At 41.6% G+C, this 23,623-nt stretch overlaps 1 protein-coding gene across 18 annotated transcripts in view; it reads left to right on the top strand.

The window, feature by feature from the left end:
• Positions 1-23,623, top strand: part of pnpla7b (patatin-like phospholipase domain containing 7b) — a 496,626-nt gene that overhangs the window by 378,991 nt on the left and 94,012 nt on the right. For all 18 annotated transcript variants that reach the window (XR_011356222.1, XR_011356233.1, XR_011356243.1 and 15 more), the window contains 2 exons: positions 5,074-5,190; positions 5,826-5,895. Coding sequence is in view for 10 of the 18 variants with exons in the window: in XM_069933113.1 (XP_069789214.1) it covers positions 5,074-5,190; positions 5,826-5,895 (187 nt within the window). In the remaining 8 variants the exon portion in view is untranslated. The remainder of the gene's footprint in view (positions 1-5,073; positions 5,191-5,825; positions 5,896-23,623) is intronic.

Below are 23,623 nucleotides of genomic sequence, written 5' to 3'. Positions count from 1 at the left end.
TTTGGTAATATATATATCTCCAAATCATGTAATCATTACATCATCACTGAGGTGAGTTCCAATTCTTGGAAACCACATGACCATCAGTTTTATTTCTACCAAAATTCTGTTCCTTTTTCAAAACCATACCTTATCCATAACAACCTCTGACTTCATTTCTGTTCAAGAGGCTTAAGTGACTTTGTTTAAAAACAGTTGGCTTCCTTCACATGGCTCTGAGTTTCACTTCTCTTGTTCAAGAGGCCTTGTGGTTTTGTTTAAAAACAGATGGCTTCCTTAGCAGTTCTTTTTGAGTAATCAAGACCCTTCAAATCCATGAGATCTGTCCTTCCCAGACACATCGACTCCAAGAATGAACTCTCTTCTTTGAAAACAATGGTTCTCTGTAAATGTGCTGTGACTTGTATATGACCCTGTAACAGCCCACAACTAAAAATGCAGATACAATATTTTAACTCTATAATTTACTTTGCTAAGAAATTTTTACTTATGAGAAATATAGTTGAAAATTATACTAAGAATTAACATACATCCATTACCACAATAAAACCTCTGTTATTCAGAATGAGTACACCTCACCTTTAGTTCACCAATCATGCAACACTCAATCTCAAGCACCCAGAAAATCACTCATCCAGCATCTACCAATCCACATAGGGCATTTACTGTACTTAAAAACATCTTTGAATTTTCTACCCTTTTCTCTTTCCCATTTGTTCTTTTAACTTCATACCTGCACCTTCTACCTCCTAGATTTTCTGTACAATTAAGTTCTCAGTATCTGACATGCTTCCCATTTGTTTTTCCCTTTTCTCTGGACTTTGTTATTGCAGATCTAGATTTGGCAGATATTTACTTCATACAACATGTTTACCCTAAACTTTCTGAATTTCCTCCTTGAAATGCTCATAGTAATTTATCATCAGGCAGCTATTCCCAATCTAATTACATTAAGTGACTTCTCTGCATTGTAAAATTGGCCATCTCCTTTATCATTTTATTTTATCTATTCTACCTCTTCTGATGCCAAGTCAAACTGACAATAAAAGTGCTCTCCCTTCCCTTTGCAGCTTCATTTCCTGAACCTTAATCCAGAATTGGCCCTCATGTTTTGGCTTGTAAAAGACTGATGTCAGAATTGGAGTAAATCAGCCTGCAGGGAAGGGAATCGGAGAGGCCTGGAGGAGAGCTGAAGATGATAGGATTGTTAGCTTGTTTAATTGTTACAAAATACTGAGTACAGACAGAAGGATTCTAACCGGTTATCTCTCACATTCATATAGCATGTAAGAGCATAATTTGCAGAGTTTAAGATTAAAATGAAAAGGAAGACGGATTATCACCAAGTAAGGGCAGCATGGTAGCACTGTTATTGGGTTCATTCAGGAGCCTGATAGCTGTTGGTCATGCTTTCACACTTTAAGGCACAATTTTTGTCTTTTAAAATCTTAGTTTTATCTATTTTGAAGAATAATGTGTCAATGACCACTGTTTGTGACCTTGACAACGGTTAAGGTGACAACTTAGCTTCTAAATAATATCTTGCTGAACAGATGTTGTATTAAATTGGGCTGTCTGCCAGTTATGTTACTGACTGTGTCAATCCTTTCCAGATAAAACGTGTGTGGGTAATGGTAGGGGCGAAAGTATTTTTGGATGATAAAGTCTGGAAAAGCGGTTTTGAACTGAGGAATGGCTGAGAACTTGAACAACAACTAGTTGGGGCAGAAATGCAAGGGTTAGAAACAATGAAGAAGTGGACAGGTGTGTTTTCAAGCTGCATTGCAAAATCTCATTAACAGACACATATTGTAAGGCAACCCCCTCTCACCACCCTCCACCAGCTAATAATCTAAAATGGAATACTTGATTATGGCTGCATGCATCAACAATTTAACCAGTTATAATTTGGCAAGTTTAAATTCTTCTGCAGCCAGTGTGTGGAACATTCTTTGAGTTGTCCCATCTGCTGCATGCCATCCAGGTTCTACAAGGACAACCAATGGCACAACCAGAGCTCAGCTTTGACAGATTAAAAATGTATCTTGCTTTTGCAATTTTGAAAAAACAGAAATCATGTTTCTAATTTTTGAAAATGTAAAAAAGTACTTAATATTGTTTTTCTTGATGATGAAAAGGGATTAGGCATAATTAGTTATACTTGTTTATTGAAAGATATCCCTCAAGTAAGTCTCTTTGACTTGACTCTTGAAGTGAGTACATGGTTACAATTAGGTTCCTTATAATTGCTGGATACTCTTGAATCCATTATAAAAGACATCTGCTTGACATTGCTTATTCTTTATTTGAATTTCAGAGCAGAGAAGGTGTAAATATTGCTTGAGTGTCAATTTCTTCTGCCTCTCCAAGGAGCTGACAAGGTGTGTGGTTCAGGTGGAAGTGAAGAGATGATAACTGGAAGTTTACAAAGTACACTTGTGACCCTAATTTGACATCAGAACTGATTTTTTTAAGAGATCATCAACAGAATGAAGAGCTTAATGTTCTTGACTTTGTCATTCAAAAAGAACTTCGAGTTTTTTTTTTTGTAAGATCATGGACCTTGGGACATAATAAAAGTTTGGGAAATAAGAAATGGAAGTTGGGTATAAATGACTGCGCTCTGATTGAGAGGATGGAACATGTAGTACATCCCAGTACAAGTTTCTTGGTTTCATTTGTATAAAGTGATATACAGTAAAACCCTTGGAATTTGGAATTCTAGCAACTGGCAGCCTCAAGCAATCAGCAAAAAAAATTGAGGGAAATAATTTTTTTTTAATTAAAATAAATAAGAATAAAATAATAGGCAAAAATATGTAAGTTTAAAATTGTAGAAGTAAATGTTCTCTGAAGTAACACATAAACCTTTGTGAAGATGGAAGCATATATTCAGCCAGCTGAGAGCCTTGGTCGTGCTTTGCTCGTAGCAGCTGTTTGAATAAAGTTGTGTGAAACAGCAATGTCTTTGCCCAAGATGAAGAGCTGGTTGATACCGATTCTCTTAATGTGTCTCCTTTTCCCTGCTTAGTAAGAGTTGTCCCAGTCAGAGGTTTTAACTGTAAACTTTTGGGGGGGGGGGGGGTTAATTATCTAGAATGTTATTGTTTGTTTTTCGGGCAGCTCTGTGGAGGGGAGGAACCTGCAGATGCATTGACAGTTAATGTTTTCAAAGAATGTGACTGAAAATAAACTTTAATGCTTTGAGGTGCTATACATTCATGCATGTAAAGTGTGTTCAGTGTAAGTATTAGTATTTTTGTCTTTTGCCTTTTAAACTGTTTAGTCTTACTGCAGGTGTACTAGTTAGGCATTGTAAGAGAAGTCTCAAGTAACTGTAAAATGCACTTTTCGGCATCTCCTAATCCCTTTAGGTGCCAGATACTAGGGGTTTTACTGTGTAGATGCGAAGCTGAAAGAATAAATTGTGCAGATGTTTTCAAAATGACAGTTAAATTAAATGGACATAACTGCAATCTAGATTTCATTGTGAGAAGAGAAGGTTGGGATTCATGTGCCAAATTGGGATAGTTTCTAAATGGTGAGCAATTTGACACTTTGGACATTGCAATTCCATATCCTATCAAAATGTGCTGTTCATTACAAGCTAATGCACAAGTATAGAGAGCAATAAGGAGGTTTGTGGAAAGATATTTGCTGTGATAGTTCATGCTCAATATGCCTTTGGTAGACTATCATGGCAACTAGGCAATCTACCAAAATTATATTGAGCCTCGAAGGGTTAAATTATGAGGACATTGTGTTGATGTGGGCTATCTTCTCCTGTTGATAAGATTGACATAATTCCTCTATGAAATGGAACCATAGATATCTTTTAAGGTGATAAAAATACTTGATAAATATTAAAGAAACAATTTCCTTCCTTGGAAAAATTCGAAGATAGGGCTGGGCTTTTCACATCACAGACAATGGAAATGGAAATTTATCTTCTCCAAAAGAAAGGGACAATTTTCAGTGGATGTATTTTGAAGGATATTCAGAAATGTGTATCAAAGATGGAGTTGTGGAGATATAGAAGACTACAGATGCTGGAATCTAGAGCAAAAAATTACAAAGTGCTGGGATGCTTAGTAGGTGAGGTGGCAGCCATCGTGGGGGGACAATGGGTGACACAGCCACGGTGGGAGAGGTGAGTGAGGGAGCATCTGCGGGATGGGAGGGGGAAAGTCTTTGCCTTAGTTAAACCACTGTATAGGCTGTAGGGAGTGAACAGCCACTTCGTTTTTCATTGTAACTTTAGGGAACATCACAGTTTTTTGTGTTTCGGAATGGTTGTGTGACCGAACCAAAATCACAAAATTTGTTCTTTTAAAACTTTTACTTCATCAACCTTTTAATCACAATTATGCAGTCTGTCAATATGTCACTAATTTGTCTGTTCAAGTGGTCCAGAGGGAATGAGTTTATTTGCACTTTGAGGGATGTGTTATCCCCCAGGATTGCTGAAGCATTCTTCATGGTTTTAAAGGAAAATGAAAAACTACAAATAAAAATCTGTGCGCCCTCTAATAATATTTGAAGCAACATTTCCTTTCAGAAAGTGTTGGATGGGAACACTGGGAAGAAACAATAAAAATTTCGACTGGAGGAGTAGGTAGGGAGAAGGTCTGAAACACAAGTGAACTGTTGGGGTAAATGTTCATGTTTGAGACATAATAGAAAAGAGATGTTCAAAAAGTGTGTCTTTTTTAAATTTAATTTTAATTTAGACATACAACACAGCAACAAACCCTTTTGGCCCACATGCTCGTGCTGCCCAATTGACCTACAACCCTGTACATTTTGAAAGGTTTTTCAGTGAAAAGAAACTGGAATACCCAGCGGAAACACTCGCAGAAACAGGGAGAACATGCAAACTCCTTACAGACAGCGCCGGATTCAAATCCCGGTCGATGGCGCTGTAACTGTGTTGCACTAACCATGCCACCTACTTCGCCAACTGTGTTACCGAAACAGACGCATCTTCCCACAATTTAATGAGGTTATGTTCTTTGTGTGACCAAAGTGATTCTTTTTCCAAAGTTAAAGCATTTATTTTGTTCACATCTGCAGGAAATGACAAATGTTTTCAAAAAAGTGCTGGATTTGACGTATCCAATCACCTCCATCTTCTCGGGATCTGCTTTCAACAGAAGCATCAGCCACATCTTTGAGGATAAGCAAATAGAGGTAAGAGATGTGTTTGTCAGTTTTAGAACCAGCTGAAATAGTCCTCTCCTCCAACCCTGGCCTTCAGCTGGCTGCCTGCCAATCTGACCGCAAAGAACTGCTGGCACAACTTGGACAGTCAAGCAGCATCCATGGAGGTGTAGAGCTATGTGGATTCTGAATTGGCTTGCCTGTAGAAAGCTTAGAGTAATAGAAGTTTAGTAATAGAAATAGAATAGAACTTTTTCTTTCCACCCACATATCACCATAAGCAATCCCTTACTAATCACAGAGCACCGATGGCATAGGGAATACTTAAAGTGGTATGTGAGTGGAAAAAAAAAGGTTGAGAACCACTGGGTTGGATTGTTGTGGAGTAGAATTATATAGGTCAGCACAACTTCATGGGCCAAAAGGCCTGTACTATGCTATTATCTACTATATTCATTTTTACCTGTGATCATCCAGTGTATCATCATTTGTCTCAGCTACTTCTGGTAACCTTTTTCTCTTTGGATGATTATTCTAATGTTTGTGCATTGCTTACCTCACCCACCACCCTGATGGAACACAAATGGTGAATGGGGAAGAAATTGGATCAAGGGAAGTATGTTGGCTTCCTTGTAACTGAACAAGGGTTGTTATTTATTTTGCAGGATCTGTGGATTCCTTACTTCACTATCACTACAGATATAACTGCTTCTGCCATGCGGGTTCATACTGATGGTGAGTGTGCCTTGGATACCTGGCCTTTCCCATCTTGATACGGTGGCTGAAGTCTAATGACCAGTAGGCAAGGTTGCCCACTTGACCAAGCTTGTGGGCCGAACTTGTTTCAAACAAGAACATTTTGAACCCAACAAGCTGCAGTCAAATAAATTATGCATTTGGGGGAAAAAGCCACCTCATAAGGGACCATTAGTGTTCGGGTGGTTGATGGACAGCTCTTGCTGAAGCATCCCAAGAAACTCTTCATTTCTAGTGAGTGCATCTGGTTAAGTTCTATTGAAATGAAATATAGATTTTTCTAAATGCCTAACCTTTTGTACAATAATAGAATAGGGTAATGCCTTCCCTCCCTCTCTCCATTTCGGGTCTTTCCTCTTTGTACCTCCTCGCTAGTGAACTGTAAAATGCTAGTTTATGCTTGGATAAGTGAGAGGTGGCTTGTTGATACAGAAACACTCTTGGACTTTTTTTTAAATGTTAAATTTAGACATACAGCCCTGTAACAGGCCCTTCCAGGCCACGAGCCTATGCCACCCAAATACCCCAATTGCTGGTCAGGAATAATATCACGACTATAGAAAGGGAGGACGGTGTAGAGAGCGTGTCCACTGATTCAGTGTGGTGGAAGTCAGAAATAGGAAGGGAGCTATCACTCTGCTGGGAGTAATCTATTGGCCCCCAATAGCTCTCAGGAGGCAGAATTTGGAATGGTGCAAGAAATAGAGGGTTGTAGTTATGGGTGATTTCAACTTCCCCAATATTCACTGGAACCTACTGACTGCTAGAGGGATAGATGGCGCTGAATTTGTCGTGTGTACAAGAAGGATTCTTGACACAGTATGAGGACTGGATGACTAGAGGAGAGGCTACACTGGATCTAGTTCTGGGGAATGAACCTGATCAGGTGACGGACCTCCCGGTGGGGGAGCATTTTGTTGAGAGTGACCACAGCTCCCTTAGCTACAACATAGCTATGGAAAAAGATAAAAACATTCAAACTGGGAAAGTGCTGAACTGGGGAAGGGATGAGACAGAAATTAGCGAGAATAAAGTGGAAATAGATGTTTAAGGGTGAAAGTACAGAATTAATTTGGAGGAAGTTTAGGGACCAATAGTGCAGGGTTCAAGGTAGGTTAGTCCCAATGGGCAAGGAAAAGATGGTAGGAAAAGAGAACTGTGGCTGACAAGATAGGTCAGACAACTAGTCAAGAGGAAGAAAGAAATGTACATCAGATATGAGAAATATATGGCAACCAGGAAGGAGCTTAAAAATGGATTTAGGAGAGCTCAAAGAAGGCATGAGAAGGCCTTGGCATTTAGTATTAAGGAGAATCCCAAAGCATTCTATGTGCATGTGAAGAACAAAAAGTTGATGAGAATAAAGGTGGGGCCACTAAAGGATAAAGGAGGCAACATGTACCTGGAGGCAGAGGAGGTTGGGGAGGTCCTAAATAAGTATTTGCCTCAGTATTCACAAGAGAAAAGGACCTTGATCATGGTGAGGTTGAAATTTAACAGGCCCGTATGCTTTACAATGTGGAGATTAAGAAAGAGGAATTGTTGGATCAACTTAAAAATATCAAGATTGATAAGGGCCTGGGCCTGGGCGCGATATACCCCATTTTAGGGGAAACGTGAAGGGGACTGAGAGGGATGGGATGGGAGTATGGAACAAGCTTCCAGCTGAAGTGGTGAATGTGGCTCAATTTTAACATTTAAGAGGGATTTGGTCAGGTACATGGATGGGAGAGGTATGGAGGGCTATGGATGGTGCAGACCAATAAGACTAAGCAAAAAAAAATGGTTCATTGTAGACTTGAAGGGTCGAAGAGGCCTGTTTCTGTGCTTTAATGTTCTATGGTTCTCTCTTTTTTTAAGTAACTGCTAATTGAGCCAAGCTGTTTGTTTTCCCTTTGCTGCTAGATCATCACAAAGCAATAAACAAAGCATTGTACAGTAAAATCCCCATTATCCAGAATTCAAACAACTGCCAGCCTCAAATAAGAATTCAAATAAGAAAGTTTAAAATTGGTGCCCTTTGCTGTCAGTTCACCAATCATGCAATCTCAAGCAACCAGAAAATTCACTTATCCGGCATCTACCTATTCCCCCATAGGTGCTGGATACCCAGGGCTTTACTGCATAAAAGTTTGGTTAGGCCATACTTCGAGTATGGTGTGTAATTCTGATCAGCTCATGACAGAAAGGAGGTGGAGGCTTTGGAATGGGTACAAAAAGTATGAGCAATAAAGAGACGTTGGGCACACTCATTGTTTTCTCTGAAATGTTGGATGCTGAGGGGTAATGTGATAGAAGTTCATGATATTATGAGAAGCATTATGAAAGACAAATCTTTCTCCCAGGGTAAAAAAAAAGTCACATAATTAAGAACAAGTATGTAATGTGAGGGGTGAATGTTTAAAGGAGACATGTGGGGCAAGTTTGTTTATTTTTACAGAGAGTGGTAGGTGACTGGAATGGGCTGTCAGGAGTAGTGGAGGAAGAAGACACCATCTTTAACAATTTTTTTTTCTTTCCAGTTCCCTGACCAATGTTACATGTTGGAGTCCTGAAATTTGTCAAATTTAAAGGGAGTTTAAAAGGCAAATGTGCAATTTTCCTCTCCCTGATTAGTGTGGAAGCAATGCCTGATGGTACCAAGCCCAAAGCAATCTTATTTTTCCATTGAAATTTGGACAAAAGTAGATATATAAGGATATTTTATTATCAGAAATATAAAATAAATGACTCCTTGATTGTAAGTAGCTTCTGAAATCATATCAGAGGCATTTCTTTGGTAACCAACTAAATTTAGTTCTTTGACTTGCACTTTGGGAAATGAAATGCGAGAGGAAAGTATACAGTAAATGGCAGGGGCCTTTAGAGCAGGGGTGTCAAACTCAAATTCACGGAGGGCCAAAATTAAAAACTTGGACTAAGTCGAGGGCCGAACTAAATATTTATTGAAAATTTTCAACAACATCTGCATGTTTTCTCTTCTTTCAACATATGTAATGTTAAACTTTTTCTTATTAAAATAAATGTTTAATAATAGTTTTGGATAAACTCTTTCATTGTCATTGTCATTGGCCCATTTCCTTTAGCGTCTGAAACCATGCACATGACGAGTCAATGAGGGATGATTAAAGCAGTGGTCTTCAAACTTTTTCTTTCCACCCACAGACCATCTTAAGCAATCCCTTACTAATCACAGAGCACCAATGGCACAGGGATGCGAGTGGAAAGAAAAAGGTTGAGAACTGTTGTATTGTGGTAACTCCACATCTGATTAGGTTAATTGTTAGGCAAGTGGTCAGAGAAGGACCCCCCCCCACCCCAAGAAAGGCTTAAATCACAGGAACAAAATAAGCTTCCATCTCACTGCTCCCAATCTTACACACAGTCCTGATGTGGAATGTGGGGTCGCAGCTCCACATTCACCCGAGTTCAGGTGCTGTCTGTGTGGAGTTTGTACGCTCTCCCCTTGTCTTGGACCAACAGGTCGGTCGCCTGACGAAGGCACCCGAACCCCCCGTTGAAACGCCGGCGTCCGGGGTGGTGGAGGAATTGGCTGAGAAGAGCGCGTTGCTCCCACCCCCCTCCCATGGTTGGAGAGGGATTAAACTGCGATCTCACGGCGCCGGGCTCGTCTCCAACAAAAGGAGCGGGAGGCAGGGTCCGCCGCGCACGGAGCGAGAGGGATGGCATCTCCAACGAGACGTTCAGTCCGGCGTCGCCGCTGAAGCGCAGACCCAGCGAGGATGGTCCCCAACTCCAGCCACGTCTGTGTGTCCGGGAGCCGGGCGGGCTGAGTGCGGCGCTCTGATCCCCGGGATTCGGGACTCTGAGATCCCTCCACACCTCCGGCGTCTTCATTTTCACCTTCAGTGTGCATGCGTTATACTGGCGCGGCGGCCAGCGGGCCAACTCTAATATATATTTAATATGATCTTGAGGGCCAAATATAATTATCGCGGGCCAGAGTTTGACATGTGTGCTTTAGAGCATTGATGTACAGAGGGATCTTGGAACAGAAGTTATAGTTCTTTGAAAGTGGCCACACAAATTGATAAGATGGTTTAGAAAGCAGATTGTTCATCAGCCATGGTGTTAGGTATAAAAATTGGGAAATCAGCTGTCTAAAATGTTGGTTAGGCCACATTTGAAGTATTTTGCACAGTTCTGGTCACCACATTGCGTGAGGGATGTGGAGGCTTTGGAAAGGGTGCAGAAGAGATTCACCAGGATGTTGCATGAATTAGATTATTAGTGAGAAGGAGAAGTTGGATTGCTTTCTCTGGCACATCTGAGGCTGGGGGTGGGGGGAACACCAAATCAAATGTATAACATTAGGAAAAGCATAGATAGGGTAGATAAAGATTTTTCCCACAGTTAGAACTGTCAAATTCTTGAGAGCATAGCTTTCTTGTGCAAGGGCAAAAGTAGAAAGAAGAATTATGTCACGATTTTTTATAGAGTGGTTAAGTGCCCACAATGTGCTGACAGGAAAGGTAGTGGAAGCAGAAAAGAGAACAACATTTAAGAGGCCTTTAGGTGGACACATGAACGGGCAGGAAATGGAGAGATATGGACCATGTGCAGACAGATGGGCAGTGAGATTGGCACTGACATAGTAGGTTGAAGTTCCAATGCTGTACAGTTCTATATTCTATCCAATTAACTTTTCAGTCAAATGTGCAGAAACTATCATTAAAAGCCGACTGTTTACAGCACTTGCTTTTCACTGCTTGATAACTCTTCATTGGTAATTTTAAAAATTATTTGGGGCGGCACAGTTGGCGTAGAGAATACCACGCTGTCTGTAAGGAGTTTGTATGTTCTCCTCGTGTTTGCATGGCTTTTCCCGGGGGGCTCTGGTTTTTTTCGAAACATTTGGGAGGAAACCAGAACACCAGGAGGAAATCCACTCAGACATGGGGAGAACTTACAAATCCTTATGGACGATGCTGGATTTGAACTCTGGTCACTGGCACTATAATAATGTTGTGCTAACTGCTACTTTATTCAATCAGTTGTCACCTTTCTTTGATCCTCATTAGTGGTCCACTTGTATTCTTACTGATTTTATTATAAAGAAACCACCGGATACAGAATAGTGAACATCTGGCACATTTGTTCTTCATACCCATACGAATTCAATTTATCCTGATTTCTTTGTGCCTGATGCGTGGCTTCCATTCAACCTTTGAGAAAGCAGTAAACTTTTTGAACTATTGAAGGGTTAGCATCTACTTACTGTACTTGATGAAGGCTCTTTTGCACAATCTCTCTCACAGAGCCACATGATAGTTGATTGCAATATCTGACATGTGATGTTTTATTCAAGAAAAGGAGGTACAATTAACCTACTCATCACATTCCTCTGCATTGAGACTTCTCATGAATAGCTCAGTGATGTGTGGGGCTGGGAGTTGTGGAGAGGTGGTAGATCGTTGACTGCTGGTGTTTCAGGGAAGAAAACAATTATAAGTGCACTCAGTGAAACCCCATTGGTCAATGCTCAGCTAAGTGTATGTCTACACTTTTACAACTATTGAATTGCAGGACATGATTTCCTAGAGAAAAAGTAAATTCTCTATTTTGCTGTTTAAATTAGCCTTTCTCAATGGGGACCATACGCAACTTCCACCCCTGCCCTTGGGGGGCACAGCACATTTAATAAAAGCCTTGTTTTCAACTCATGTAGCATAAATATTTTAATTTTATTTGTAGTCGGTGTCATGATAATGAATATGTATGAGATGTACCGGAAGTCACGTGGTATGAGAGGGAGATAAGAGCACAAGCAGGAGAACAAAGGAAACTGGAGAATAAACACTCGGAGAAGTTTACCTGATAAAACTTGTGTTTGACGTTTTATTAACTTCACATTTCGGGCCACAAATGTGACATTGACGACGAGGATGGAAGAAACTTGAAGAAAATTAAAGACTAAAGAAGATTACAGAGGATTAAAGAGAACTTCAAGGTGATAAGAATTTTCTCTGTGACTCAGTACTTTTGGGGCTGGAATATTTCCTCATGGCTGGTGCAGATGGTGACTTTCTAACACATAGTGGAATTGCTCATTTTGACCCAACGGGTGATGCAAGCACTGTAAGTGTGAAGAGGAAAGCATGGCTGGAAGAATTTGAATCCTATGCCGACAGTCATGGCCTATTTCTAGATACCGGTACAGTTGAACAAAAAGCGCAGAGGAGGGCGTTACTTCTTTTCACCGCAGGACCCGCAGTTCGGGAAACATTTAAGACATTTTTGAATAATGGAAGAAAGGATGAGTACCGGAAAGCGGTAGATGCATTAAATGCACACTATGTAGTGACACCGAATGCTACATTTCAACGCCATTTGTTTCGGAGAACGAGACAAGAAGATGGCCAGACAATTGCTCAGTACGTGACGAGACTACACCAGCTAGCTGTTGGATGCAATTACATGCCAGCTGATTTGGACAACCAATTATTGGATCAAGTTGTACAGCGCTGCAGATCAGATAAACTCAGAAGACGTCTACTGGAAAGAGGGAGTGAGTTGGAACTCACCGATGCTTTAACCATTGCTGCTGCATTAGAGGCTGTTGAAGGGCAATTTCATACCATGACCCTGAAAGACAACTCAAGCCAGCAAATTAAGAGGCTCTCACATCGCCATAACCAGCCAAGATATACGTCGACACAGGACGTGGAGTGTTATCGATGTGGAAACCGAGGTCACTTTGGAAAAGACCCATATTGCTCGGCCAAAGGCAAAGTTTGCAGAAAGTGTGGAGGTAAGGACCACTTTGCAAAGAAGTGCAAAAGCAAGTCCAATGCAGACCAGAAGAGGAAGAGTACAACTTCCAAAGGCAAAGCCTGGGGGAAAGGAAAGTATCCTGGAAAGAAAGATACCATTCGCCAGATAGACGGTGACGATGATGATACCCAGGAGGAACAGAGTTGTTACCAATTTACGTTGAATGATATACATCATGAGAAGGTCCCAGTGATCATTGGTGGAGTGACAGTGCAGGTCATTGTAGACTCAGGCAGTGACAGTAATGTGAGTGATCGACATTTATGGGAGAAGTTGAAAAGGAAAAAGATCATCTGTACCTCAAAGAAGTGTTCCAAGAAACTGTATCCATACACAGCAACCAAGCCATTGCAGACCATTGGATGTTTTACTGCAACTGTTGAAGCTGGAGATAAGTACACGGAAGCAGAGTTTATGGTCATAGAAGAGAGGGGAGAACCATTGCTGAGTAGAAGCACAGCGCAAGACCTGGCAATACTTCATATTGGAGCTTGTGTCAATTCAATTCAGTCATACGAGGATATGAAGCAAGAATTCCCCGCAGTCTTCCAAGGAGTAGGAAAGCTGAAAAGTCGACAATTGAAGCTAGCGGTAGATGAAACGGTCAAACCCAAGGCACAACCAATGCGCCAAACTCCGTTTGGACTTCGTGGGAAAGTCGAAGCCAAAATTAAAGAATTGATCGAACAAGACATTATTGAACCGGTGGAACATTCGACACAATGGGTCAGTCCCGTAGTGATTGTGCCCAAACCAAAGGGTGACATAAGACTATGTGTTGACATGAGAATGGCCAATGAAGCTATAATTAGAGAACGACACCCTATACCAACAGTGGAGGAAATACTTCAAGAACTAACTACCAGCAAGGTATTCTCAAAAATTGATCTGAAATGGGGCGATCATCAATTAGAGCTGGATCCAGGTTCCCGAGATGTAACAACATTTGTGACTCACTGTGGATTGTATCGTTACAAAAGACTATCATTTGGAATTAGTGCAGCTTCGGAGATCTACCAGTATGAAATCCATCGAGTGATTCAAGGCATTCCTGGAGTTGCCAACATTTCTGACGACATCATAGTCCATGCACCAACGAAGGAAGAGCATGACAAACGGTTGAGGCGTGTACTATCTAGACTACAGGAGGCAGGCCTTACTGTGAATGGAAACAAGTGCCAGTTCGGTGTGTCAGAAATGGACTTCATGGTACACAGACTTACACGGGAAGGACTAAACACTGCAGAGGCCAAGGTGAAAGCTATTGCAGAGGCACGTGCACCTCAGAACACAACAGAGGTGAGGAGTTTCCTGGGATTGGTCAATTTTTGTGCAAAGTTCATTCCTAATTTCGCTACAGTGGCAGAACCACTAAGGAAACTAACCAGGAAAGGTGTACCTTTTCATTTTGGATGTGAGCAGAAGAATGCGTTCACAGCGCTGAAGCAAAGCCTGACAGATGCAAAAACTCTTGGATATTATGATCCGGCGGCATTAACCAAAGTCATAGCGGATGCCAGCCCGATTGGTTTAGGAGCTGTGTTGGTCCAGATTCATGATGGAGGACCAAGAATCATTGCCTATGCCAGCAGATCGTTATCAGATGTGGAAAGAAGATACTCTCAGACAGAGAAAGAAGCACTCGGACTTGTATGGGCCTGTGAGAGGTTCCATGCATATTTATACGGCATTGAATTTGAACTCATCACAGATCATAAGCCATTAGAGGTGATCTATGCACCTAGATCCAAACCATGTGCCAGAATAGAGAGATGGGTACTCAGACTACAACCCTACAAATATAAAGTAATCCACATTGCAGGGAAAACAAACATTGCAGATCCGCTGTCCAGATTGGTGAAGGATGGTGGTCCACAATCCAAGTCAGAATTGGGAACAGAAACAGAGAGCTTTGTACGCTTCGTAGCTATTCAGTCGACACCGAAAGCTATGACTACGAAGGAAGTCGAGAGAGAATCCGAACGTGATCCAGAACTCATGGAAGTAAGAGAATGCATACAGAGTGGACAGTGGGACAAGTGTACTCACAAGGCTTACATTCCCATTAGAGACGAACTTTGTTGCATCGGACAGTGTGTATTAAGAGGTTGCAGATTGGTGATACCGCAAAGATTGAGACCGAAAATCGTATCCTTAGCGCATGAAGGACACCTAGGTATTGTTGGTACCAAGCAAAACCTCAGAACCAAGGTATGGTGGCCAGGTTGTGATAAAGACGCAGAGAAATTTGTTAAAACTTGTCACGGATGTCAAATCACAAGTAGGAGTAATCCGCCAGAACCGATCCGGAGTACGCAACTCCCAACAGGACCATGGATCGACGTAGCTGTTGATTTTCTTGGACCTTTACCGGCGGGTGAATCAATTATGGTAGTGATAGATTACTACAGCAGATACTATGAGTACGTGGTGTTGAATTCCACAACCACTGAAAAAACAATACAAGCGTTAGCAGAGATATTCGCAAGATATGGATTACCTGTTACATTATACTCTGACAATGGTCCACAATTCATTTCAGAGACATTTGCGGAATACATGAGGACCACAGGTATCCACCATCATAAAGTAACTCCAAAATGGCTGCAAGCCAACGGAGAAGTAGAGAGACAAAATCAGTCCATTGACAAACGATTGAGGATTGCACACGCAGAAGGACAAAATTGGCGAGAAGCATTGCTATCTTATGTGGCTGTCTATCGAGCAACGCCTCATGCAACCACTGGAAAAAGTCCTGCAGAAGCATTTTTTAGGAGAAAAATCCGCACAAAAATGCCAGAAATAAAGGAAATCCGAGACGACCAGGAGATGAGGGACCACGATGCTGAAAAGAAAGGTGCAGCAAAGCTGTACACAGATTCGAAACATGGAGCCAAGTACTCAGACATCATGCCAGGAGATAATGTTCTAGTGAGGCATGAAACTGGTGGTAAGCTAGACACACCTTATTACCATTAACCCTATACTGCCAGAAGTGGCAGTATGGTGACAGTCAAGTCTCCGACTGGAGTCCTGTATAAGAGAAATGTATCAGGTGTAAAAAGGTACCAGTCCAGAGATACATCGAGCGAAGAGGTTGAAAGGCCAATATGAGATGCTGAAACTGAGAGACCTGATGATGTTCCAGAGGCAGTTACCAGCACTCCTGATGAAGTGACTAGAGCGCCAGAAACACCCGAAGCCGTGGCGAGCAGTATGTCCGACGCTGAGAGTGAACAAATGAGAAGCGATGACAATATCGCAGGCAGGCCGAAACGAAACCGGAAAGTGCCCAAACGATACGAAGACTTTGTGCCATAGTTTTAATAAGAACTTTGGGACAGTATTTAATCTTATATCATAAAGTGCATGTATGAGTGCTGTAGGAAGTAAATTTTATGTAGTTGAGTTATAGTATTACCATTAGTTATGATGTTTGTATGTTTCCGAGGGATATTGGTAAGTGAAGGTAAAGTTTATTTCTGATTAAAGGAGGGATGTCATGATAATGAATATGTATGAGATGTACCGGAAGTCACGTGGTATGAGAGGGAGATAAGAGCACAAGCAGGAGAACAAAGGAAACTGGAGAATAAAGACTCGGAGAAGTTTACCTGATAAAACTTGTGTTTGATGTTTTATTAACTTCACATTTCGGGCCACAAATGTGACAGTCGGTAGTAGAGAAGTACGAAAGAAACCAAAACTTGACTGCTTCACAGGGAAGGGGGCATGAAAACTTGGAGTCGAATCCTAAGGAGGCCATAGTTTAAAAAAAAGGTTAAGAATGGCTGGTTTAAATACATGGAATAGATGTTGTAGGAAGGATTTCTCTTACCTATCCTGTTTTAAGAGCTTTCTCTGAGGCTACGGGGGTGGCCAACCTTTTAATTTTTAACTTAGATATACAGCACCGTAACAGGCCATTTCGGCCCATGAGTACATACCAAGGATGTAGGTTAATTGGGCGGCACGGACTCGTGGGCCAGAATGGGCTTGTTACGGTGCTGTTTATCTAAATTAAAAATTAAAATGTTGGCCATCCCTGCTTTAACTCAGCCACAATGTGAATATGTAACATTATCACCAGTGACTTTTGGCTAATTCCATTATCTTTAATGTTGCTCAAGTACCTTAACTGAAGTACTATAATTTACAACCATGAGTAATGAAGGTGTGTTTGTAATGGAAAGAAATTGCTCGTAAGAAATGAATTTACAGCATGGTTCTAAACAAGAATGAGATTGAGAAAGCCTGACTCACCATTTGCCCTACTTATGGGCCTGAACAAACTGCTTATTTATCCATTTCTGAGATACCTTTGTTCTTCAGTTTCTTGACTTCCAAGGAACATTGCCCCAACCAAAATAAATCAAGTCGCTCTTTTTTTACTGTTGAATTTGATTTGCCATTTCAGTTAAGCATTTCCATTACAGTTATGTGAAATGCCAAAATAATTTGCTATCGGAATGCAGGTCATAATTACATTTTGCAACTTAATCAGTGCCTGCACTTATTTGGCTACAGTTATAACAAAGTTATTGTTGGAAGAGGAAAGGCTCATTCTCTTCTGTAATCTTCATGGTGTGTTTTGATTTTTTAATCATCTCTCCAGGACAGTGAATATACTGGTTTTGGAGAACGTTATGACCAATTCCTTGTAGGCACTCAGTCTATCTGGGATGTTAATTTTATTTCCACTGCAAAACTTGAGATTGCCTTATTTAAACTGTGCTGTGTTTTTCACCAATTACATGGTAACCGAGTTCTAGGGTTGTATTAAACACCTTTTTAATTTTGCCATTGCTCTTATGAAGATGTTGGCATCTGGCTTCTGGCACTGGTTCTGCAGACCTTGTGCATTTGGGCTGTTCTTCGGCAATGTGATTCTGCAAAAATGGATGAGAATCATCAATCTGTATCAGTTCTATACTTGACAATTGCATCACACCCAGGTGTTAAGCTGTGCTTTCTCCATCTCTTTATGCACCCTTCTACCCCACTGTCTCTTCCCCAGCCCAGTAAAGTTTGAGACATTTCTACATTTATGGGGATTAGATGTAGACTAGTGCATGTTCCACTGATTTGTGATACCTGCTGCCTTGACAAGATAGCTCACATTCAGAAAACAGAATTTTGCTGAAGCAGCTCACTTGGAAACAGGGTGATATTTCCTTTGTGACCTGTCATCCTCAACTACCTCATGATCAGACTCCAATCAGTGCAGATCAGCAAATTCATGTCTTCCTTGCTGACCATCAACATGGGCACTTCAAGGCTGTCTTCTTTGTCTCCTGTTCTCTTCCTTGTACACACATGACTGTGTTAGCTAAGTTCAAAGTGAGTGCAAACTATGAATTCGTTGACAACACCACCTTTGTTTTTTTTAATATTTTATCTATAATTTTTCCAAGCTCAGACAGTTCCATTAATTCACAATACCACAATTGCATTAATTAAAAATATCTACATCTCTTCTATTAAGTCTAGTTTTATCCCCTTCCACTCATATCACAAAATAAATACAAGAAAAAAAATCAAAGCACATTAACCATAAAGAAACTTAACTTGCATGAAAAGAAAAAAAAACAATTACTTAACATAAGAAACAAGACGCTACTGACTGAGGACAAAAAAAAACATTATCCACAGGTCCAGAGGGTCCAACTTGATCTGGTTGGATGGACCCCCCCCCCCTTCCTCCCCCCCAAAGGAGGAAGGACAAAAGGTTGGGGGGGGGGCAGGCAGTGAAGCACAGGAGACCGCACTATATCCTTGTGCCAATGTTACACAGGTAGGGTTGCCAGATTTTAAGAAAAGTTTCATATTTTTTCCTTAGGTTATAAGTAACTTTCTCCAGGAGAACACAGATCTGCATTTCCATATTCCAATGCCCAAATGAGAGTCCGACTTCCAGGTAACCGCTATGCACTTCCTGACCACTGCCAGAGTAATCAATACAAATTGGATTTGAAATTTGGACAACTTCATTTTAAGTATTGTGCCCATGATATTTCCCAATAGGAATAACTCTGGGTCCTATGGGAACTATTTACCTATGATTTTCTCTAGGGCTTAGCCTAGCTCTACCCTAAAGGGCCTCACCTTGGAGAATGACCAGGTTGAGAGTACAAAGGTTCCTGTCTCTGTGCCGCACCTGAAACATTAGTCTGAAATTTCTGGTTTACTTTTATTCAATTTCTACGGCATGAGATATAGTTGGTGAAGAAAGTTATACTCTACCTGTCTATATCATGAGTTAAATATTGTGGTCATGCTATCATGACATAAATCTGACCAGCATCTATTGTAACACTTAGGTCTGACTCCCATTTCTGCCTTGCCCTATGAAGCCCCATGACCTATGATTGTCCTAGTTCCAGGTAACTCCCTCCCTTCTCTCCATTTCTTATTTACCTTCCCCTATTGTCTTTTCTCTCCAACTCTTTCTCTCAAACTGTATGCCACTGTCTCCCAGCCACAATCGGTTGGAATGATCCCTTGTCCTGGCATCATCAAGGAGCAGGACTATTGTGAGTGAGGAAACAAGTTTGGTAGGTCTCAAAGGACTCTGAACATAGTTTTGATGGGGAAGGATTTTATTTACAGAAGGCAAATGTGGGAAATAGTAACTGATGCAGCACACACAAACATACACACACACACACACACACACACACACACACACATAATAATGAAAGTGGGAAAAATAGCATGGGAACAAAATACACACACACATACAATGAACTGGTACATGCAATGATCAAGGAAAAATCACTACAGGTACACATTCCTTTATCCGGACATCTAAAATCCAGAAAGCTCCAAAAATTGGCATTTTTTCTTGTGCTGGTACAACGGAGGGAGAGAAGGAGAGAGACAGCAGTGCAACTAGTTTGGGTGGGGGGGGGGCACGGAGAGATGGCAGTGCGACTTGGGTGGGAGAGGGGAGAGAGAGATGGCAGCACGACTCAGGTGGGCGGGGGGGCAGGAGAGAGAGACGACAGCGCGACTCAGTTGGGTGGGGAGAGAGATGGCAGCACGACTCAGTTGGGCGGGGGGGCGGAGAGAGACAGCAGCGCAACTCGGGTGGGCAGGGAGGGAGAGAGATGGCAGCGCGACTCAGGTGGGGAGGAGAGAGACGGCTGTGCAACTCTGGTAGGCAGGGGGAGAGATGACAGCAAAACTTGGGTGGGTGAAGGGGAGAGAGACATCAGTGCAACTGGAAGGGGGTGGATACGGCAGCACAATTCGGGTGGGCTTAAATCTGGGGCAGCTGGCGATTGTTCTGAAATCCGGAAAAATCTGAAATTTGGAACACACCCTCCTCCAAGGGTTCCAGATAAAGGATTGTGTACCTGTACGATGTCCCACCACCTCTTGACTCAGTGCAGGCACGGCTCTATGCTACAAGGAACACTAATTAAACGCTCCAACTCTTTTAACAGTGCACATCTTACCAACAATTTCTCCAGCACCCTGCCACATTTCTAGGCCTGGAGTGCAGTAGGGTGGCCCCAAGCTGGCAAAGAGAGAGAGAAAACAGAGCACATGGCACCTTTGTAGTGCTGGAGGTTCCAGTCTAGATCATTTACAGGAATCCAATGGCTCGGTGCCAGGAGGGTTAATCCAGTTATAACAGCCAATGGCCCAAGGCCATGTACAGGAAGACTGGAGAGTGCAGTCTAGGTAATTTACATGGAGCCAACAGCAAGGTGTACATTAATGGGTAGGGTGGAAGTTGGCAGCTGGTGTGTCCTCTGACTAGGTAGGGGGCAGAGCTATCAGATCCAATACAGTGATCTTGGGCTCAGTGGGGTTCCCTCTCCGTTCCTTCCCTCTCTCCCTTCCGTTCCCTCCCTCCCTCCTCGGCACACCGGAACTTCCAATGCTACTCCAACCCCTCCCTTCCGCCTACTACCGCACACGCACACCGTACTCCCCGATGTGCAGGTGCGTTAGCCTTAGGGGAGAATTCGGAGTTGGGACTCTGATGTCAGGAATTCTGGTGACCAGGGAGACAACTCACCAGTGAGTGTTCTACCAGCCTGGGAAGCCTCTCTGAGGATCAACAGCAGCAGTGGGGATATATCGGGGATCAGTGGTGGCGGTTGGGGACGTGTCGGGGATTGACAGAGGCCAGCATTTTTTTGGTGAGAATTGAACATTTTTTTAATGCCTTCTTTTGTTGCTTAATCATTGATACAAGTGATTTGCTGTTGCTACTGGGCTATTTTTTTTAGAAATGACCAGTTATCCAAAAAAATGTTTATCTGACATAAGCTCAGTCCTGCTATTTTGGATAAGCAGAGTTGTATTGTTACTGTTACAGAGAGATCCAGTCTATTGAAAAAAATTAAACTTTGGTGGCTGTTAGAAAAAGGGAAAAACTTTTTTTTTCAAAAAAAGGTCAGAGTGATGCCCTCAGCATCTTACTCCATCTATTGCCAACAAGAGGCTCCCGCCATGTCATCATATACTATATCAAACCTCTACAGCTGCACTGTGGTAATTATACTGACTTGTTGCATCTTGGTCTGCTTTGAAATTCAAGTACCCCAGGAATGCCGAAGGCTACAGAACATAGCAATTGTAGCCAAGTCCAACACCATGAAGTTATTGAAGGCTTGAGGTGCTGCTTCGAGAAAGCAGCCAACATTATCGATCCCATCAACCTGGCCTCAACCGCTTCTTACTGCAAGCTTATGGAAGAAACTGCAGAAGCATGAAGTCCAGCTCCTCCAGATTCAAGAAACATATTTTTTCCCAACTGCTGTCAGTCTCTTGAACCTCCCCTTACCACCCTAACCATAAACTACTCTGACACCACAAACAGACCTGTCAGCTTTGTTGAAACACATTTTACACTCATTATAACTGTGAACATTTATTATATACAGTATCCTTTATTATTTGTTATCACTTTCTAGATAATAATTTAATATATACTATTGGAGTTCATTTTAAAAAGCACTCGTTTGCTGCAGCAAGTGAGAGTTTTGATGCATATATGACAAAAAACTCATTATCATCATTATTTTCATATAAAAAGAAACTTTATACTTCATTTTTTGGCAAGATTAGTACAGTAAAACCCCTGTTATCTGGAATTTGAGCAACCAGCAGTCTCAAAGCAACTGGCAAAAGTAATTGCCGAAAATAAATAAGTAAAAAATACGGACTATTAAATTGGCACGCCTCACTGTTAGTTCACCAGTCATGCAACACACAGTCTCAAGCAGCCACAAAATTCACTTATCTGGCAACTACCAATCACCATAGGTGCCGGATACCAGGAGTTTTACTGTATATCTCAAATGATCTTACAGCCAATCAAATGTAACTAGAAGTGCAGTGGTTGTAATGAAAGTGTGGTGCTGGGTTGGTGTCAAGTGAAGATTATTCTTGACTAGATTATTTTGGTATGGCATTATGCTATTGATAATAATTAGGATTTAAGTTAATGGTGGAATTTCTAGAGGTGCATGTTTTCACCTAGGATGCTGAGAATCTGCGATTGCTGTTGAAAGGGTTTGGCTCCATGGCCAAGAAAGCCCAGAAACACCTCTACTTCCTGCGAAGGCTGAGGAAAGTCCATCTCCCACCCTCCATCCTCAATACATTCTACAGAGGATGCATTGAGAGCATCTTATGCAACTGTATCTCCGCCTGGTTTGGAAGCTGTACCACCTCAGACCTCAGTGGAAAAGACCATTCTTCTTCCTAGCATGGAGCACATCTACTACACTCAATTCAGGCAGAAAGCAATAAACATTGTGAAATATTCCACACATCCCGCATGTAAACTGTTCTCCCTTCTGCCATCTGGCAGGAGGTACTGAAGCATTCAGGCCCTTACGTCCAATGTGGGAAACAGTTTCCCCCCCACAAGCCATCAGGCTCCTGAACTCCCAGTACAGATGTGCATAGTGTGCCGTGGACTTCCAGTATATATGTCTTAATACCTTAATATTTTAATGTGTTAACAGCTTTCCTAACTTATATCTATGTAAATATGCTCCATGGTCCTGGAGAAACACTATCTCATTCTGCCATGCGAGCATGGTATGAACGATAAATAAAGTTGACTTGACTTGAAAGATGAGCGTTGTATTTTTTTTTAATTTGGATTTTTTTTTATAAGACTATAGACCAAGGCCTGGAGAATGTGATTGGTCTGAACAAATGGCTTATACACGAACAACCAAATGAGCACCTCCTGTGTTTTAGCCTCTTCATTTCTATGGATGAAATTGATCAGTAAACCAGGGAGAATTCTCCTGCTTCACATTGATGGATTAGATGGCTCCTGTTGCAATTGAAGCACACTTAAGTGTCCACTTGAGGAGTCGTGGCCTGGTGCTGGAAGGTTGAACTGGACTCGATAGCTCTTTTACAACCAGAATGGATACAATGCACTGAACAACTGCCTACTGTTATTTTCTGATCCATTGAATCTTTAGCATCTAATGGAGAGAATGACTATGCTGTCAATTTAACATATCAACAATGTAGCAAACTAACTTGCATTTGAGTCTTGGGATTTGATTCAAATCCCATCTAAAATCTTCATTTTGTTTTTTTTTTAGTTCTGGAATTGCAGTTTTTTTGCAATGAGCAGAGTCTGAGAAGAATCAGACAGGATTGGGGAAATGCTTCCTGAACCAGAGATTGCTGAGGGTTTGGAATCCACCATCTGAAATGTGCTTTAGGCATTTAGAAAGTACAGCTTTAAGATAATATTCTGAGAATGGGAATGGGATAGAACAGCTTTATGTCAGTCAGCTTGGAAGGGACAAGCAAGTTGGTTGCCACCATTATCATAAATTTTCTGCAGTTTTTATATTGAGACGGCAGAAGCAGATGTGAACTTTCAGAAGGCTTTTGATAACTGTATGTATTAGAATTGCAA

Source organism: Narcine bancroftii, chromosome 1, assembly GCF_036971445.1.
Source record: "Narcine bancroftii isolate sNarBan1 chromosome 1, sNarBan1.hap1, whole genome shotgun sequence".
Taxonomy (NCBI): Eukaryota; Metazoa; Chordata; class Chondrichthyes; order Torpediniformes; family Narcinidae; genus Narcine; species Narcine bancroftii.
This window is presented reverse-complemented; position numbering and strand designations above follow the sequence as displayed.